The sequence below is a fragment of the Bison bison genome, unplaced genomic scaffold, assembly GCF_000754665.1.
Source record: "Bison bison bison isolate TAMUID 2011002044 unplaced genomic scaffold, Bison_UMD1.0 scf7180017864254, whole genome shotgun sequence".
NCBI classification, from domain to species: Eukaryota; Metazoa; Chordata; class Mammalia; order Artiodactyla; family Bovidae; genus Bison; species Bison bison.
In genome coordinates, this window is record NW_011494826.1 from 10,006,962 (window position 1) to 10,026,842 (window position 19,881).

The 19,881-nt window shown below is 40.3% G+C and overlaps 1 protein-coding gene across 1 annotated transcript; it reads right to left on the reverse strand.

Annotated features, from left to right (window-relative positions):
• Positions 1-3,911: 3,911 nt before the first annotated feature.
• On the reverse strand, positions 3,912-19,881 carry GATM (glycine amidinotransferase (L-arginine:glycine amidinotransferase)). Its single transcript, XM_010847754.1, has 9 exons — positions 19,738-19,881; positions 18,098-18,316; positions 12,380-12,575; positions 10,930-11,120; positions 9,681-9,818; positions 9,378-9,542; positions 8,107-8,170; positions 7,538-7,654; positions 3,912-4,958 (listed from the first exon to the last, which is right to left on the reverse strand). The coding sequence occupies exons 1-9, from the start codon at positions 19,804-19,806 to the stop codon at positions 4,846-4,848; spliced, it is 1,272 nt and encodes a 423-aa protein (XP_010846056.1). The 5' UTR covers positions 19,807-19,881; the 3' UTR covers positions 3,912-4,845.

Below are 19,881 nucleotides of genomic sequence, written 5' to 3' on the forward strand. Positions count from 1 at the left end.
TGATTTGGTGTATTTTGGTGTATATATTTGGTGTATTATTTGGTGAGTTTATTTTTATCCTTACCAGTTTTTTTTAACGTAATTTTTGTGTGTGTGTGTCTTGTACGTCATACATGGAGTTACCATATGACCCAGCAATTCCACTCTGGGTCCACAGGAAGATTTGTACACAAATGTTCATAGCAGCATTTTTCATAATTTCCCCAAAGTGGAAATAACATACATATTCACCAACTGATGAATGGACCAATAAAATGGGAAGTAACCATCTAACAGAATTTTGTTGAGCCATAAAGAAGAATGAAGTGCTGACATGAGCCACAAAGTTGATGAAACTTGAAAACATTTTGCTAATGCTAAGTGAAAGAATTCCATCACAAAAGACCAAATTTTGTATGATTCCATTTATTAAATTGGTAGAATAAACAAACCTGTAGAGATAGAAAGTAGATTAGTAGTGGCCTAGGGCTTAGAAGAGAAATGGAGAATGACTGCTAATGGGTATGCAGCTTTCTAGTGGCAGGATACTTTACCATCTCTTGTTTGATAATCTGGTACCTGGAGTCTCCGTGGATATGTTTCTGTTGAATATTTTGCTGACAGGGTCTAGTCATGCATCTGTCTATCTTTGGTTGTATGTGGTATTTTGTATATGAAATTTTATTTTTAGAAACAATTTGAAGCCTAGATAAATACTATGTTGCCTCAAATAAGAATTTTGATCGCTTTTTTCCAAGTACCTGGGAGTGCCTGCAATCAAGTAATCACTTTAACCCAGTTCCAAGCTAGAGATTTTCTGGGCTACTCAGATGATTTGAAGCTGAGCTGTAGACAGTGCAAGGACTGGTTCACTTCCACTTTAATTCCTGGTGTGCAACCAGATAGTGTGATTTGGTGAAATTCCCTCAATTTCTTCATCATGCTATTTAGAATTAGCTGTCTAAAGGCTGCACATGATTAGGTACTAAAGTGGATTAAACAAATACTTATCTTTACTTTCCCCTGAAACTGCCCTAAAATGATAGTAATGTAATAACAAGGTAAAAACCCAAAAGGACTAAGAGAAGGGAAAAAGAGAGAACAGTGGATGACAGCTGCCCTAAATTTTTGGGGAGTCAGGACAACTGATGGAGGAGTGATGGCTAATCCAGACAGCATGGTACAGGAAGCAGAGACCAATGTGAGTCAGTTCACCACAGAATCCCACAGAATATGTGTTGTTCCCATTATCAGTTGCCAGGCATGGGGGGCAACAACTTGCATTCATGTTTTATTGTCCATAATATGCACTTACTGTACCACCTCAAGGATACTTGAACTCTCACATGTATTGCCATAGTCTGGTCAGGTGGACCCCTGATCTAATACAACTGAACAACATTTTAATACATTATATTGACGATATTATGCGTGCTCAGTTGCTGTCATGTCCAACTTTTTGTGACCTCACAGACTGTAGTTCACAAGGCTTCTCTGTCCATGGGGTTTTCCAGGCAGGAATACTGGAGTGGGTTGCCATGCCCTCCTCCAGGGGGTCTCCTTCCTGTGGCTCTTGAACGGCAGGTGGATTCTTTACCACTGAGCCACTGGGGAAGCGCTTTATGACCTTAGTAAGGTCTCTTTAGCTTGATCCTCAATTTTTGAGAAAACAATATCATCAGAGGACTTCCCCAGCAGATCAGCAGTAAAGAATCAGCCTACCATGTAGGAGACTTGGGTTCGATCCCAGGTTTGGGAAGATCCTCTGGAGGAGGGCATGGCAACCCACTCCAGTATTCTTGCCTGGAGAATTCCATGGACAGAGGAGCCTGGCAGGCTACAGGCCATGGGGTCACAAAGAGTTGGACGCAACTAAGCATGCATACATACCTATGTAGTTACCAGTTAACACACTATAGTGGTCAGATCCATGAACTTTATTTTTAAAAGGCTATTCCTGAAAGGAATACCTTGCTTTTTGCTAGGAACTAGACCTGCCCTAGCGACATTAGGTATTTTTATTTAAATTTAGTTAGCTGTTTCCCTGAGACAGTGAGTCACACAAGGCTTGGTGTTCCCCAGGAAGAATGGTAACCCACAGTTGCCGACACATGATCTGAAAACCAGGAATCTACGGCAGCGCGTTGTGGGGCTGCTGCCTGCTACGGAGTCCAGAGAAGCCACGGGGTTGCGGGAGTGGTGGATGGTGGAAAGAGGCCCGAGAGCAACTGTGTGGTGGAAACCAGGCTGCTTCTGTTCCCCTCCACAACTCCGGCACGCAGAAGCAGTGCTCAAGGACTTTAAATTGACTTTATTAAATCATTCCATTGATCTTTGTTGAAATAATTGTCTTCTTTAATAACCATACAAAAGGCCATTGGAAGAGACAAGATGAGGAAGAGAAGAGTCCAGGATGGCTTGGCCAACTGAGTCAGTTGTTATATTGTGTTGAGACTGTGATACCTTTGCGCCTCCAGATAATGTCTGCAGACAGTTGGAACAGTACCTGGGTCTCAGGACCAGGCCTAGATTAGAAGGTCCAGGCCTAGGATCTCCCCTCCCTTGTAGACCCTGGGAGTTATTGATGGATACATGGAGGGGAATGCCTGTGCACAGGTGAGATAACCTAGCAGGACCCAGGAGAAAGGAACAGGCCCCAGGCAAGGACCCTGTGAACATCCACCCTTAACAGAGGAAGAAGACAATCCAGTGAGGTGCTCAAATGTCAACAAGAAGAGATGGGAGAAATTGGTGTCTCGGTAACCTGGAAGAGGAGAGACACTGAACGGAATGGTCAGTAAGGCCTGAATAGTGTTGCCTGGAAATGACACTGAGGTCAGGGCTCTCAGAAGTACATTGAAGTAATTAGGTGGAAATCAGATAGCAAGAGATTGAGGACATAAAAGGTGAAAAAGTGGAAAGAGTAATAGATCATTCTTTCTGAAAGCTGAGCTCCAAACAACATTGATAGTTGCCAGAGAAATAGTTTTTGTTTTGAACATTATTTTGAACATGACTATTGGCCAAGAAAACACACACACGCAAGCACATGCAGAGAGCCTGGAGTTATAAGATGATGATAACTGATGTAGCAAGTTCCTAAAAGACAGAAAGGTTCTAATCTAAGGACAGTTGTGTGGATTAGACCTGGTCAGAAGGTTCACCTCTTTTTCTGCAGCAGTGAGAGAAGTGTCTCTATGTAGAGGGCTGAGAGGTAAAGCTGAGTGATGAGAGGAAGACACGACTTTTCTCTTTAGAAGCTTAGTTAGTACAGGTAAGGAGAAAAAAGAATTTCACCAGGGAATGCAAACGCAGGTAAACCTATAGAGGCTTGCAGCAGAAAAGCCAACGGCCTCTGTTTCCTCTGTGAAAGATGAAACAATGTGATCAGATAAGAGAGTAAAGTGAAAGTTTGTAATAGCCACTGAGGAGAATGTGGAGGGGTGTCTAATAGAATTGCTGAGTAGTATTTACACCTGGGACTACATACCCTAAATGTGCACCAATCCATAAGATTGTATGGTTTCTAAAGCAGGATTCGGTCCAAGTGTAGAATGGGCAGGTATTTCTGTGGTGTGTGGAAAAAGACACCAGGAATCGAGGGCATGATGGAAGCCCTTTCAAAGTATACTTCCCCATGCCCCCACCTCCACAGAATTTTCATAGGTCAAAATATTGAGCATCTTGAGAATGGAGAGTTTATCCTCTTCCAGGGCCTAGTCCCTTATATTCAGAAGACATTCAGATATTGTTGAATGATTGGATTAATCAATAAATGAAATCTGACTGCTAAACATTTCTAAATACAAGTGTTAGGTTTAAATTTTTATCTACTGGGGATGAATGTATTGATTAATCCAATGCATTAGAATTCTGTTCCAAGAGCTAATTCCCATAACTTAGTTATGCTTAAAATAATTAGACTGATAAAATCCATTCTGTAACACAAAAGTTTATTAGAATAAAAATACATGTACAGTATCCAACATTAAAATTATTTCACATGATATATATGTTTTACCTCCATTAGTTTTGTTTTTTTTAATGCTTTTATAGTCTGTGCTTTAAATAATGTGCACATCTGTAAACAAATCTTAGATTACCAAAGTATCCATTAGATACTGAACATGAAAATTTAGGAACTGTAACTTATCGTTATATCCTATTGCACTAAATATTTCTGTAAAATTTTGAACAGAGAAGAAAAAAAAGAGATAAGAATAAATCACTTGAAATGAGGTAAGTTGTATGAAAAGGTTTTTAGTAGCAAATATCACCAATGTTGAGATGAGAAGATTAAAAATATTCATGGAAAATTCACTTAAATGTTTGCATAGTCTAGGTTATTTTTTAAAATGAAAAATTAAAAATGAACAGAATTCCTTATTAGAAAAAGAGACAATTATCTGGTTCTACTTAAGATCTGTATACATTCTGAGTCTTTCATTTAGAAAAAAGAAGTCATACATTCACAAGTTTAGCAAAAAGGAAAAACAAAAGTGAAGATTAGGACCAACATTTCAAGCTGCCTTATGGAAAAGAAAATTAAAAACGGAGGTAGACAGTTAAATGTATTAGTGGCCACGTTACTCAAATGACTAATTTTTGTTTTGGTAGACATTCACCAAATTTTTATGCTTGAAGCCAAACAGTAAAAAATTTAGGAGTAGAGAGTAAGACCTAACACAAATTATTTTCCTTTTATCAGAGAAAAGCAATAAAAAGAACCCAGGCTTAAGACCCCTGTTAAAAATATGATTGTTTAAAGCACTACAGTTGATGCACTTTTTAAAGCAGGAGAATGAACCTTGTCCCTAAGCTTCCTAGGTTTATCTGAGGCAAAGCCCCAAGCCCCAGCAGGCCTGGTCAGTCAAAGTAGGACTGCAGGGTGCCCCGGCGACGGACATCGCAGGTCCAGCAGTGGAAGCCTCCTCCCAGGGAATTGGCGTTACGAATGCTAACCTTAATGGTACTGATACCTGCATGGAAAGAGAGAGACGTGGATGGTTAGATGGACTCGTGTGAAGATTCTCCGATAGAGGTGAGCCTAAAAATGGATAGGAATCCTGCTGTTCTAACCCTTAAATCCACTCCAACCTAGGATAGTCTTTGATTTTTATTTTCACCAATTATATGTCATCTAATCTATTCCACTGCTAATATAAAACCTTCACCAGAAAGTCAACAGAGACTCTGAAGTCTATTTTGTTCTACTGACTATTCACAAGTCAACAGGTTTCATAAGCAGACATATCTGACAAATGGTCAAAAACAATCCAAGTAGTAAAATGTTAAGTCCTTTTAGAATTATGCTTTAATTACTGGGTCAGACTGTTTCTATTTTTACCATGTCAATTTAAGAAAAAAGGAAAATTTAGTCACTTTCAAAAGTTGACTTTACCTACTCACATATAAGCAGAATTTATCTGACACAATTAGCTCAACCAGGCCACCTCAAGGAAATAGTGGAACAGAGCTCATCTGTGTGGTATGGCCATACAGGTGCCAAAGCGCTTCAGCCAATTAGTTTAATCTGGCACTATCTGTACTAACATGGTGATGATATACATGGTGCAAGCAACCAATGGCATTTAGGAAGAATCTCTTGTGTTTGGCATAACTGGATTTTAAAAAGAAAATCTATTCTCCTCTCTCTCCAGGAACCCATTATTTTGAGAGGGAAGCTAAGCTACAGAGTTGCTAAAAAGGGTCCATTGGTATAGTCAGAAAGGCAGCATGAGTCATCCAGAAAGCCTTTTCTGAGAAAGTTAGACTGAGCAGGACTTTGAAAAATAAAAATAGGGTTTTGACATGGGTTAAGCAGTGGGCTTTTAACCACAAGCATATGTTTCCTGATAGAAAGACATACCTATCAGTCAGATGGCTAGCCGTATGAGCCCTAAATTGGAGAGAATTCAATTTGCTTTAACAAGTTCCCTATGTTAAAAAAGATTTTATTAAAAATAAAACTATATGGCTTCCCTGATGGCTCAGTGGTAATGAATCTGCCTGCCAATGAAGGAGATATGGGTTTGATCCCTGGTCTGGGAAGATCCCACTTGCCATGAAGCAACTAAGCCTGTGGGCCACAACTATTGAACCGGTGCTCTAGAGCCCAGGAGCCGCAACTACTGAAGCCCGTGCGCCCTACAGCCTGTGCTCTGCAACGACAAGCCACCACAATGAGAAGCCAGCACACTGCAACTGGAGAACAGCCCCTGCTCACTGCAACTAGAAAAAAGCCTGTGTAGCAACAAAGACCCAGCATGTCAAACAAATAATAAAATTTTTTAAAGTTATAAATCAAATATTTGGTACTTTATAATATTTTAAGTTGCGAAACTATAAAATCTTAATGGATAAGGAAACGTAACCCAAGCAATTAAAAGCCAGAGGAGAAAAGTGGCATAGCATTAGGGGTGAAATAATTAGGCTGGGTTCAATCTAAAACTAATAGGCTAATCCTTTTTGACTGATACTTCTTTAAAGAGAGATGTTTCAAAGAGGCAAACAATCTCTTCTGAGTAGCATACCTGAAATATAACACATAAAACATGACTTGATTTCAACAAGTGTACTGCCTGGCTTTATTTAACAAATATGTGTTAATGTTAAATATGTAATTTGTCAAATAGAATGATACAGAGTGATAAACACACACACTTCTGCACCCTGATAACAGCCATATGAAAATTCTTTCAACACTTTCTCAGTATAGAATAACTGGTCTAAATTTTGAATACCAGGAAAACCAAACGCCCACCCAAGTAATAACTAGTCCTGCTTTTTTAGTTCAAAGCTGAAATGATTTACTGACACTCTTTATTTCATTTGTTTGTTCACATTGCTTATCTAAGTTACTTCTGTATTTGTATCCTTATATGTCCTTTAAAATATGTAATGACAATTCAATTACTTTTAAAGGATCCCGACAATTTGTTTTTTAAAATAATTTTTTTGCCTGCCGTGGATATGGTGAATGGGGGTTACTCTCTAGTTGCGATGCTCAGGCTGCTCACTGGGGGGTTTCCTCCTGTTGCAGAGCATGGGCCCTAGAGTGTGCTGGCCTCGGTAGTTGCAGCTCCCGGGCTCTAGAGCAAGGCTCAGTGGTTGTATTGCACAGGCTTAGTTGCTCCGTGGCAAGTGGGATCTTTCTGGATCAGGGATTGAACCCATGTCTCCTGCACTGGCAGGTGGATTCTTTACCATTGAGCCACCAGCAAAGTCCAACAATTTCTTACTTGGGAAAGAGACAAACCATCTATGTGCTCATCTGCAAAGGGGTAATTCTCCACCCTTGGGCACCAGGAGGTTAGATAAGTCATAGAAGATTGATATATTATTGCCAAGGGGTATCTAAGGAGCCCGGGATGCATTTCCAACCTTTTGAGATTGTGACTGTTGGAAACAAATATACTGTCCATTTATGAAATAATAACGTGGTACTTCTAAAAAGAATAGAAATTTAATTAACTAAATCACACATCAGACCTATCATGTCACTTCTTATCATTTAATATTTTCAAACATGGCAATGTGTTTCATTTATTGTACATACCCAGCTTTTCAAACATCTTCTGAATTGGGACCTCGTTTGCATCCACCATAACACGCTTTTCATCTAGCATTAAGACATTCATGGAAAGCCATTTGGAGGACATCCAGAGTGGGTGATCTAAAAATAGCAACAACTGTTAAATCATGTCTGCTGCCATTCTTGGTTAAAGCAAAGAAGGTTCGAAAGTGAAGAATATTCAAGTGACAGCTCAATTCTTCCAGTATTTCAGTTTCCCTGTGAAGTTTTATTTTAATTCTAAGGCTGTCTGTAAAAGTTAAGAATCAACACACATTTGAATTTCAAATGTTGTCTTTAAAAAGTCGTTTCTTGCTTTCTGTGATGTTGTTTTATACTGATTTTTCCTGTATTTTCAATTTCATTTTCTATGGAAGGAGAGGCTGTGAACACAAGTCTAGCTTTGTTCTAGTACCTGTAGCCCCAATCACCAATTTATTCCTTACTGGGAAAACATTCTAAATTGCTAATATGTGGGCTGCTATCTATAGGTGGAAGATGCTTGGCCACTGAAGTAATCATTGTAGGCTATGAGTACACAAAAGTAAACATACCATCTGGGATGATTGGTGTTGGAGGAGTAACTATGGTCCATCCTGCTTTCTTGAAAAGATCAATCTGCAAGACCAAAAAAAACCCCCCAAACCCAAAGAGATTTAAATCTTTAATAGATACTATTCTTATTCTTGACCTCCAGTAGTCCTTATGATTAACAGTTCTTTTTGAGACTCTGTCTTCTCAAATGTCAAAATTAAAAAATTAAAATTTCAAAACACTTGATGATTTTTTCTGAATCTTAGTTAAAATGTACACAAAATCCTCAGATTGCCAGATTAAAGTTAAAAAAGTAAGAGAAAAGTTAAAAGCTTTAAAAAATATTCTTGTGCTTTTCACAGGTTTCAGAGATTTGAAAAAACCAAAGACACTTTCTTTGAGAAATTCTCATTAAAATGAAAATATTTCCTATTTATAAGAACACAGAATATGACTATGTCAAACCCAGAGTCCATCCACTTCACAGTCTGTCACCTTGCATCTGTGCTCATGGTATAAAAACAGATGTTAGGAGTATACTCCCAAAGAACTGCAACTGTTCTTAGTGACCTATTACAACCCAACCATCCCTAGGATCACGTACCCACTTAGTATGTCAATAAATAATGTCTTAAAATATTTACTGTATATAATTTACATAAAATGAAATGAATAGGTAATTGTTGTCATTGGGTCTAAACATATGGAATGGAAATGAACAGTGATATGGTAAAATAGTTAATTTCACAATGGTGTACTGCAACCCAGAAATAGCACAAAATCACTCACCGCCCAACTGGAAGTAGAGGGTAGTGGGCAGAGGTAGGAGGCTGCAGGAGCAGCGGCTCCATTTCTCCCTGCAGGGTGGAGGTGGGGGGCTGAAAGGGTCCCCACTGGAGAGGGAAGAAGACACCCACTACCCAGTGGTGTGACCCCAGACATGCAGAGATCATTTTGTTTGCAATTCAGCTGCTGAGGAACCTCACCTGCAAGTTATGAGTTAATACTACTCTGTTCAATAAAACACACACAAATGCCAAAATTGAGGCTCTGACAGCAGCAAGCAGCCAAAGTTAAAGTCTAATTATCACAATTACAAATGTATATTTCTGTGTTGGACATTCTGTAGTGAATGTAACATAAGCAATCCAGTGTTTGATCATAATACTATTGAGCATTGCTGACTGTCATTTAGAACCATTAGGAATCATGGAAGTGCTTAAAATAAAAGTGGCAATTCCTTCAGTTGCCAGACTCTATTCATTTTCCAGAGTCCTAAGAACTCCCCTACCTGGTGACATGGTCGGTCAGGGTTGGAAAGCACAAGACCAGGCCCAATGATATTGAAGGTGGCGTCAATGTGCATTGGATTGGGGTCTTTAAAGGAAACAATGTGCACTCTGTAGTCTGGAGCCAGATGCTTACGCATCCATTCAATGCCCATGTAGTTTGTAACCTGAAAATAGAGAGAGACATAAGCCTGTAAAAACTTGGTTCTGTGTTTAGATAAGTAAAAACAGGGTGAAAATATTTTAATTTGGAAATTTAAAATATAATAGTAAAGCGAGAAATTTCCAAGGCAGCCTTTGTCAACCTGGCTTCTTTGTACGAAGATATCTCTTCCAGCTCGAATGAAATCAGCAGCATCAAAGCATGGCTCAAACTCAGTTGTCACAAACTTTCCCTGAGCAGCCAATTTGTGTCTGTCTTCTACAGAATGGATGGGGTAATCCTAATTGGAACAAGAATGGACACACACAATGCATTGGTTCATGAGGAAATGATTCATAGGGCCTTTATCATTAAGGAATTAGTTCAATGTCACCATTTCCCCCAATATTACTACCCTGTTCTAGACTAAAACATGCCTGGGAAGATGTAGGCCTATGCTAAGCAAACCAAAATAAACAAAACTAACAAGAAAGAAATTTAAAAACTAGTCGAGACAAGTTTCTGATATTCAATACTTAGAAGCAAGTGATACAGAGGAATACAGATGAAAATATTCCATAACCCATACGTTGACTTATGAAGCTATCCACAGTATTGAAAATCAACAGGATGAAGCCATTCTGTTCTTTTAGAAAAGGAATTTGGCCCTGAGCCTAACTCTTATCATCAAATGAATTGCCATGCATCCCCAACTAAATCTGATTGGGTGTGTATATTGGGTAACACATTCATTACTTACTTCTTTTTTTTTTTTTACTTTTTTGGCTACTCCATGCAGCATGTGGGATCTTAGTTCTCTGACTAGGGAATGAACCTGCACCCCCTGAATTGGAAGCATGGAGTCTTAACCACTGGACCACCAGGCAAGTCCCACTTACTTCTGTCTTTAAACTCATAGAAGGTTTAAAGAAATTTTGACTTTTTGATTCTTTGCGTAAGTGATCAAATAGTAAGTGATCTAATAAGGGACATATATGCTTCCTTTTACTGTAAATATGGCCTACAGACCAAGTTCTTTTTCTAGATGAGGATGAAGTTCAGCCTAGTGACTCTTCTGTCTCCACCAATGAATAGGTACGTGTCTTTAGGCAAGTATTCTTCCCTGTAATGGAATGAATATATTCCCTCATAGGGTTGTGAAAGATAAACAGGACTGAAGAGGTAAATAAAGTGCTGAGCTCAAGATCTGGCACATGGTTAACAACAGTAAGTGCTAGCTATGATCACAATATCATTTACTCTTCTTTTCATCATAAGACAATCATTTATTGAAAAGTAGGTGATCTCAGTTTCCGAAATACATAATAAATAAAAGGTAACAGAGAATCTCTCAGTCTCTGTGGATTATTTAGAGAAGTTACTAATAAGCTTTCCTACAATTGAGGACTTACTTGGTCATAAAGCTCATCAGCCATTGTGGGCTTAGGAGCCGTTGTCCACTTGGCCCCACGGCGGAAGTAGTCTTTGATAATTGTTCTGTATGCACGGTACTCAAAAAAGCGAGCGCGCCAGGCCATGGGAGCCTCGATAATCTCATTTCCCACAACTATCAGGATGTCTCGAGGCATCGCACCATATAAACCTGTGAAGCCAGAAAATTCCAGAGCAACCTCAGTGATGCTGATTTCCAAGACAGAAGAGTCTATATAGTATGATCCTTTTCTTTGGTAAAAAATAAATAAATAAAAATTACAGAAAACTTATATGTGTATAATATATATAATTACATGCACATGAAAAATATTAAATGATACATGCTAGATAATGTTAATATGATTCTGTATGGGGATGATGAAGCCAAAAAAAGAAGAAAGGAAGAAAAAAAGGGGAAAAAAAAAAGCACCTCTTGTTTGAAGAGATATCAAACCACCAGTTTTCACCTTTTGTTAACTCCTAACAGTGTTTTTCGGAGAAGGCAATGGCACCCCACTCCAGTACTCTTGCCTGGAAAATCCCATGGACAGAGGAACCTGGTAGGCTGCAGTCCACGAGGTTGCTAAGAGTCTGACACGACTGAAAAGACTTCACTTTCATTTTTCACTTTCATGCATTGGAGAAGGCAATGGCAACCCACTCCAGTGTTCTTGCCTGGAGAATCCCAGGGACGGGGGAGCCTGGTGGGCTGCTGTCTATGGGGTCGCACAGAGTCGGACACGACTGAAGCGACTTAGCAGTAGCAGCAGCAACAGTGTTTTTCAGGGAATATCAGTACTACAAGATGAAAACTGGGCCAAGGATCACTTTTACAACTGTAAATTAGAACACTGAACTTACAGACAAGAACAATCTTGCAAGAATGTCAGTTAAAAATAAGATGGGAATGTTTCTGTCCCCCCCACTTTAAACAAATTTTTACATTTTAATTTTAAACTCATTCACATGTTTTTCATGTTCTTTGCTCACGATTTTTTTTTCTTGCATTCAAGGCACTTCTAGGATTGGTCTCCTGCTGCTGATGTACATGCAGTGGTAAGCAGTAAACTAGAGGTGTGTGGGGATCCACTAATTTGTAGTGAAAGTATTCCCGTTCTGTTCCCCTTTTAATTTCTGTTCTTGAGGAAAATTAAAATGGAATCCACTGTTCTTATGAAAGGAAATGCTCAGGAGGTTTAGAAAAAACTTCTGCTTCTTTTAAGGAGACTCTAGATTTACAATGGAGTTGAGAATGTGTACATCTCAATCTTACCAAAAAGAATTAAACTGTCCCTAAATAATCCTTAAAGTTTCGAAAGATTATTAAAACAAAGGAATCTCTGAGAAATAATCAGAGCTTTCCCCTTACATGTTGAGAAAAATGAAAAACTTTAAACATTAGCAGTTTAAATAATCAACATGACTTACCCGTAGACTCAAAATCAGGAGTTTTATACTTCAGTGACCAGTCAATGGGGTCAGGCCTCCTTACTGTCACTCCTTCCATTTTTAAAATATTGCACATTTCTTCAATTTCAGCAACAGCCTTTTGCAAATGATCTTTGGGAAAATAACTGCCCCCATACTTTTGGTAAAAAGGCCAGTGCTTGTCATATGTGTTGGCCTAGAACCAGAAGAAAGTAAACGAAACTTAACAGGAAAAAAATACAACTCAAAATAGGTTCATAGGTTGTGAACAGTAATTTGTATAACTTAAAAGAACTAAGACTGAGACTACATCTGGTCTAGTGTTCATCCCCAGAAACAAGCACACTTGATTGACTCTCTGGGGAGATAATCAATATTTGTTGAACGAAGATCTCTAAATTCTCTTGATGTTTTGAGAGCTTTTCTTCCTTCTGCCTGAGATCTCATGCCTTACCACGCACAGCATGTCTGCCCTCACAGGGGCTTGGAGTGCTCCTGGGCCAGTGTTCACGTGCTACATAAACAAAACAGGACACGGTGCTCCCAATGGACAGTTGCAATGAAGTCAAGTAAGAGAACAAACAGAAGAGATAAAGAGAATAAAAGCACACTTACAGAAGATAAAACCGTGGGCTGTCCATGCATCCCAGAATTTTGTCTAAAAAACAGCACTTCAGAAAAATAGGACACTGTAGAAAAATAGGACACTGCTCCCTTAAAGTTAGGGACATGCTCTCAAATATGCTTTGTTTTCTCTTAAAAATCCATTTGTGATTATTTTCTCATTCAACAGAATCACTACTTGGCAAAACTGTGCAGCGATACAAGTCTGCTTTTAGTGTTTCCTGTCCTTCCCTGCCAACATGTCTCTCCCCACCACAGTGCTTCTCTCCCCAATCCATCCAAGCTCTCCTACTGCTTCAGGTCTTTCACCCTAAAAAGAAGTGATCTGATAAGCAAATTCACAAATTTTTAAGTAGCTGAAAAAAAAAAAGCGCTTAACATTTAGGAAGTGTCTAAGGGCTATATATGCATATTAAAAGACAACTGAATGGAAAGAAGTTGAATGTTTTAAAAATGCTCAATCAATTGCCAAAAATTACTATTGAATTAGGGTAGGTAACAACTGTAAAACGTTGGTTTTCAAAAGTATAAAACTCTGAAGGCTTTTGCGTTCAGATTGTTTTGCCTGTGCCAACTTCTCAGTCAAATTAAAGAAATATGTTGGGGAATGTAGGCGATACATATGGATATAATTTATCAAGACAGAAAAAGCAGAATTCCACTCAGAAGATCCAAATGCTAAGAAAAAGCCTTGGACCTTCATCAAAAGATTGGCAAATCAATGTACATTTGTATGTCTTAAGTTTTAAAAAAAAATGTAAGCTGGTGTTTTTAAAATGTTTCTTTGTATTACTGATTAACCAGACAACTATGAGTCCTAATCATGTCCTATAAGGTTTCCATCACCAATCAGACAATTTCAGACAGTGGTTAAGTGCCATAAAGAAGGAGAAATTGGGTAATGAGATAAGACTGTCTAGATGTCTAGCTCTTTAATGTCAAAGACCAAATCTTTTCCAGATTTTATGTCTCTACTTCCACTTTCATCTCAGCCTGATAAATATCAAACATATGGAAGCAGACCTGCCTCTTGTCAGTTCAACATCTAGGTTCACATCAATTAGGCTGGAGCTGAGCCTACTGGAGATGGACTAAAAATCTGAAGAACAGGTCTTCAGCAAACAGGGAGAAGCCAGTGAAGCTGAAAAACAGGGGCTGGCAAACTAAAGTCCATGGGCCAAACCCGGACTGCTGCCTGTTTTTTGTCGATAAAGTTTTATGGAGCACAGACACACACACATTCATTTCCACATTGTCTGTGGTGGGTTTGCACCGCAGTGGCAGAGTTGAGAGTGATGTGACAGAGACCTATGTGTACAAAGCCTGAAACAATTATCTAGCCCTGTACAGAAAAAGCTTGTCAAGCCCTGTCTAAAGGATCACTTAGTTGCTTTCATTTTGAGCAAACAATAAGCTCAAATTCTGGCCCATAAACAATGTTATCAAAATTAAAAATGTGAGTACTTTTTAAGATCAATCCACTCTTTAAAAAAAAAACAAAAACAAATTAAGAGCACTCTACTGGTTTCTACTCCTAGGAAGTCCTGCAGTGGCAAGCAGAGGAGAGGATAATAATGGCTCTTTATTTTCCTCTCAGACACATCCTGGTACTACTCATCCATTCACTGCTTCCTCCTTCTCATGCCAGGCACATCTCTTACAGTCCACCAGGGGACAAGAAGCCTTTGAAAGTTTCACACTGGGTAACAGCAGAGGCGCGGCCGTGTTGTCTCACTGGACACATTCCAGAGTAGCCCATGTGACTATTTGTGCAGAGTGGAGCTTGCTTGATAAAGTAAAGTAAACTTTCCTGGGAGAAAAAAAGTTATTTGAACAAGTGTGAATTCTCTTGTGTAGCTCAAACTCTGGCTAAAGGTTGGACAAAGTCTAAATGATCAGGACAGACTACATTTTCCAAGAGATAGTTGGAAATTATTTACACTTCCTTTAGAACCCTGATAAATGATTTAGCAATCATTTACTAAGTGTCTGCAAGATTAAAAAAAAACACTATAATAAATGCTTAGCATGTGATTTTTTAATAATCTGTTGCAGAGATGTGGCTGTATTCCTAAAAACTGGATAGTCATTCAGAGCCTAAAATCCTTCAGAGGTATTTGCCAAATAAATTTTAAACACTGTCTTTGGAAGGTAAGGAAATCTCAATATTAACTTATTATTTATCCAGCTGCAAACTTACATGACATTAACCTTGATCGACTTTATATTTTTAAAATTTAGTCCTTTCATCAAGGGCATTATTTAAAAAAAAAGCAAAAGCAAAAAACACATATTTGATCGAAAGTATTCACTATGTTTTGCAGAATAAAAAGCCATACAGCTTTCAAAACTTGTGCTTCCTGATGACTATGTTCCTCATTCCCATAACATTTCTCTAGCACTTATACCTTCCAGCATACCTTATGCTATAACTACCTATAGTTTACTACATTATTTTATATTTTACTGGTCCCAAACTGCTTTATATAGCTGTCATTTTCCTCCAACTAGAAGGTAAGATGTTGCCTTCTAGTCTTAGATTTAATTTCTTCTCTCTCAATACCTAGTTTCATATGTGGCATAAAGCAGAAATAACCAGAGAAATGAATGAAATCAGTACTGCTAATGCTACTACTATTTACAATCATTACATCCTCAATGGACTTGGCAAACTGCATCCATACAACTATAATGAGCTGTAGTTTTTTCCTTTAAAAATAATTCCCATCTAACCCTTTACCTTCGTATTTAATCTCACTGGATGGATAGCAAACCATTTAATATCTTCATTTTAGTGAGGCCCAGAAATTTGTGGAATCAAGATCACAAGGTCAAACAGCTGATTAATTGAGATTAGCTAATAAGCTTTTATCAGATAACTAATTCAGTCCTGGTCTCCTGACTTTAGCCTAGCACACCTTCCAAAAGCCCATGAAATTCCAAAATATAAGGTCATAAATCAAATAACAAAGAACTCAAAATAATGTCTTAGAAGTCCAATCCCATAAGATCACATGATATAAAAGTCAATCATTCTAAAGACAAATAGAAGGATAAACTACACCTGAATTTGACATTTAATTTCATCCAGTCCACTTCAGTATTCTTGCCTGGAGAATTCCATGGACAGAGGAGCCTGGCGGGCTACAGTCCATGGGGTCGCAAAGAGTCGGACACAATTGCGTGACCAACACAATTAAAATGGTTAGGTGATGAGAAGTCCTTCTAAGAAAAGACTTTTAAAAGATCATGCCCCTTTTTAAAACATGTGGATGGTACATAAATTCATCTGTTCATCAAATTTCACATATCAGAACCAAAGGTAGTTTCAGAACAATCAGAAGCCTTCTCTTCAAGGTCTAACTCAAGAATTATTTTCTTCCTTTAGGAAGACTTCCTAATTGTCCAGCACTTGGTCACCATTTTTCCCTTCCCTCTCCTGACACTTGAATTCAACTGCCTTGTCAGTTAGTTACCATAAGATACAGAGTAACAATTTCAGTTGCTAAACATAAACATCATAAATATCCTCTCTCCAGATGGAAAGGAAGTTTTTTTGTTCTAGTAACTCTGAAGCCCTGATACAAGATAGGCAACATACCTGATGATGATGATTTCTGTTTAATTCCTCAACCCACCTTACAAATAATATGTTAACATTCAGGAGGAATTTAAGTGTACCGAAGATATATTCCTAACCTATTATTAATGGAAGCCTAGACTGTGCCTGCAGTGTGGATGGAACTGTTATGCCGTATATAACTAGAACACCAGCCCACGGAGGCTCTGGTCATAAAAATATTACAAATAAAGAGCACTATGAGTTTTTAAAAGGGAAGATATTACTTGTTGCCAGGGAAATCTTGGAAGGCTTCGTGGGAGGTGCCATGGGAACTAGGAAGGAAGAGGAGGAGGTTTAAACTGCAGACAAAAGGAGTGCAGGAAGGTATGTGGGAGAGTTCTGTGTGGAAGCAAAGGCCTGAGGCTTGTTTAGGGAACAGTTTGGTTTGGTTGTTTATATGGTTATCTTAGAAAGTCTGCTGAAAACTGGGGGAAATTACTAAGAGGCGAGAGGCTGGCAAAATAGAGGACTGACAGAAGCAGATGAGTAACAACACTGAATTCTGGTTTTAAAAAATCACTCTGACAGAAGCTGGAGGTAGTTTAGATAGTACAGCAAGTAAGGGAGACCAGTTAGGAGTTAACTTCCCTGGTGGCTCAGATGGTAAAGAATCTGCCTGCAATGTGGGAGACCCGGGTTCAGTCCCTGGATTGGGAAGATTCCCTGGAGAAGGAAATGGCAACCCACCCCAGTATCCTTGCTGGAAAATGACATGGACAAAGGAGCTTGGTGGGCTACAATCCATGGGGTCACAAAGAGTTGGACACGACTGATTGACTAACACACACACAATACAGTTAGGAGTTAAGTGCAACAGTTCAGGCAGCAGATGAGATCCTGACCTAAGGTAGTAGCAGAGAGATGGAGCTAAGGTTCATTTTGACAAAAGACTTGTTAGATCTTGGAGAATGGATGTGCAGGATGTGACTGAAGGAGAACTAAAAGATGATTCTTTGATGTTTAGCTTGAATAAATAGGAATGCTAAAAGCTGAAAGAAAGGAATGAAGAAGGCCCCAGTTTCGCAGAGTGGCTGGTAGCTGAACTCACATATGCCACATTTGAGGTCTGGTGGCAACATCCAATAAGAAATTTAGCGTGTTTATATGGACAGAATTTAGGAGAGAGATCTGGACCAGAGTGAACGTGTGGAATGAAACTGTGAGAACAGCTATAAGTGAAATTCGGTTCAACCCCAACATTATAGACAGTAAAAGAAGGTGATGTGAGAAACAGTGAAAAAACTAATATCCACTCCCCCACCCTCAGAAAAGGTCTCACGGAACCTGAAGGGAGGGAGTAATCCCTGGAGTAAATGATGTCAAATACTGCAGAGATGCCAAGTAAGGTAACATCAGTCACTGGATTTGGGTGGTCCTGAGTAAGCTAGAGAGAATGCATTTCCAGAGGAGTGGGGGCAGAAGCCAGACGGCAGACAGTGAACCCACACAGACATGGGAAACCCTTGCTTTACCTTCACCTCCACAGTGAACGGTGGAACACAGGCATTTTCTGCTCTGCCCACGATCACTTCCTCTAAGGGGTCCCATTCGTTGAAAGAGGAGACAGGGCAGTCCTTGGGCAGAGGATCAGTGGCCTTGTCATCAGCTGCACAGGAATTCCGGGAGGAAGCCGTAGCTGCCTGGGTGCTCTGGAAAGTTCGCTGCACCCATCCCGTTACAGTTCTTCCAAGCTTCCAAGAACAAAGAAGAGATTATTGTGTGGTCCTGTACAGTACTTGTGGGAGGGAGAAGCAGAAGTGGGATGAAAACCCAGGCTAACACAGTCAGGCATTTAAAATCTTTGCAGAGAATGTAAACTGAGATGTTAGCCTATTGGTGGGTAGTGGGGTTACAGGAGATTGTACTTTCTTGTTTATTTATACATGTACCTTTAAACCTATTTTTTTTTTAGTTGGAATAACTCTTTAAAACTCCTCAGAATATTTTGTCCCTAAAGACCATACACCCTAATTTATATCTCAGAATAGTTTTCTGCAATCAAGCTTTAAGCACTTATTCTGTGGGTGATGGGTCACCCTTCTTCCCAGAAAGCCACGGAAAGCAACCTCCCTGCCAAGTCCAGCTGGGGGAGGGAGCCTCCAGATCAAAGGTTACTAATATTAAAGTTTCCCCACCTCCTCAAATGAAAATATAGAAACATTTGTAAAGGACTTTATCTTTTAGAATAATCAGTTTCAAGCCATAAATTTCTCCTCACTGACATACACTTCACATTCTTTGGCACTGCAATTATGAGAGAGTGACCAAGTGCCACGGGCTGCATTTTGCAGATGGTCCATAGTACCCTAGCCAAGATAAGGATTAACTAACCCAGGTACAAATTTAAACGACTGGAAAGGAAATCTAAGAACTTCAGAAAAGCCTTTTGAAAATGTAGAGCCTATAAATTCTAGAGGAGGGAGAGTCCCTTATACGCAGGACAAACCTCGCCCTCCCTCCGCCCCCAAATCTTTGTTAAAAGTCTTTGGAAGGAGACAGAAGGGGAGCCAGGTTGGAGACCAAAACAAGAGGGAGTGACAGCTGTTCTGAAGCCAGTTGCAGGGGGAAGCCAAACAGCCCGACTATTCCAGCCCCAGGAGCTAGGGAGGGTCTGCAGGCGCGTGCCTGCATATCAGGTAAGCAGAGGGCAGGACCCGCCAGAAATCTGGGTGAAGATCGAACTCGCTCCGACTCCTCTCGCGTCGCAGGACTTGGAACGGGCCTGCTCGCTCCCCCTCTGTCCCCGAGCCCCACTCCGCCCCTTCTCCCGTCAGTCCGCTCTGCACCCCTGCCGAGCTCTCTGCCTACCCCCGGCGCCCCCACCCCCAAGCCCACCCTTTCACTCAGAGGTGTTGCTTTTCACCCCACCCCCATCCGGTTGGGGAGGGCGGCGCCCCCTGCTCAGACAGCAGCGGTGTCCACCGGGTGTGGCCCCAACGCACGCCCCCTTCCCCAGGGACACCGCCGAGCTCCCGGCAGGCGGCGGAGGCTCTTGAAGCGGAGCTTCCGAGGGGACCCAGAAAGGACACTGTCGGGCAAAGCTGGCGGGGGACATCGAGGGAAGGAGAGGGGGAGAGCACGCGGCCGCCGGACGAGGCGGCGGCGCACGCACCCGAGACCCGATGTAGTGCAGCGCTTCGGCACCGCGGCTCCCGCCGCGCAGACACCGCACCCGCAGCATCGCCCCGCGCCCGCCTGGTCCTCACGCCGACCGTGTCCGGAACTCGGCTGCCTCCGCCCGAGCCTTCTGAGAGCG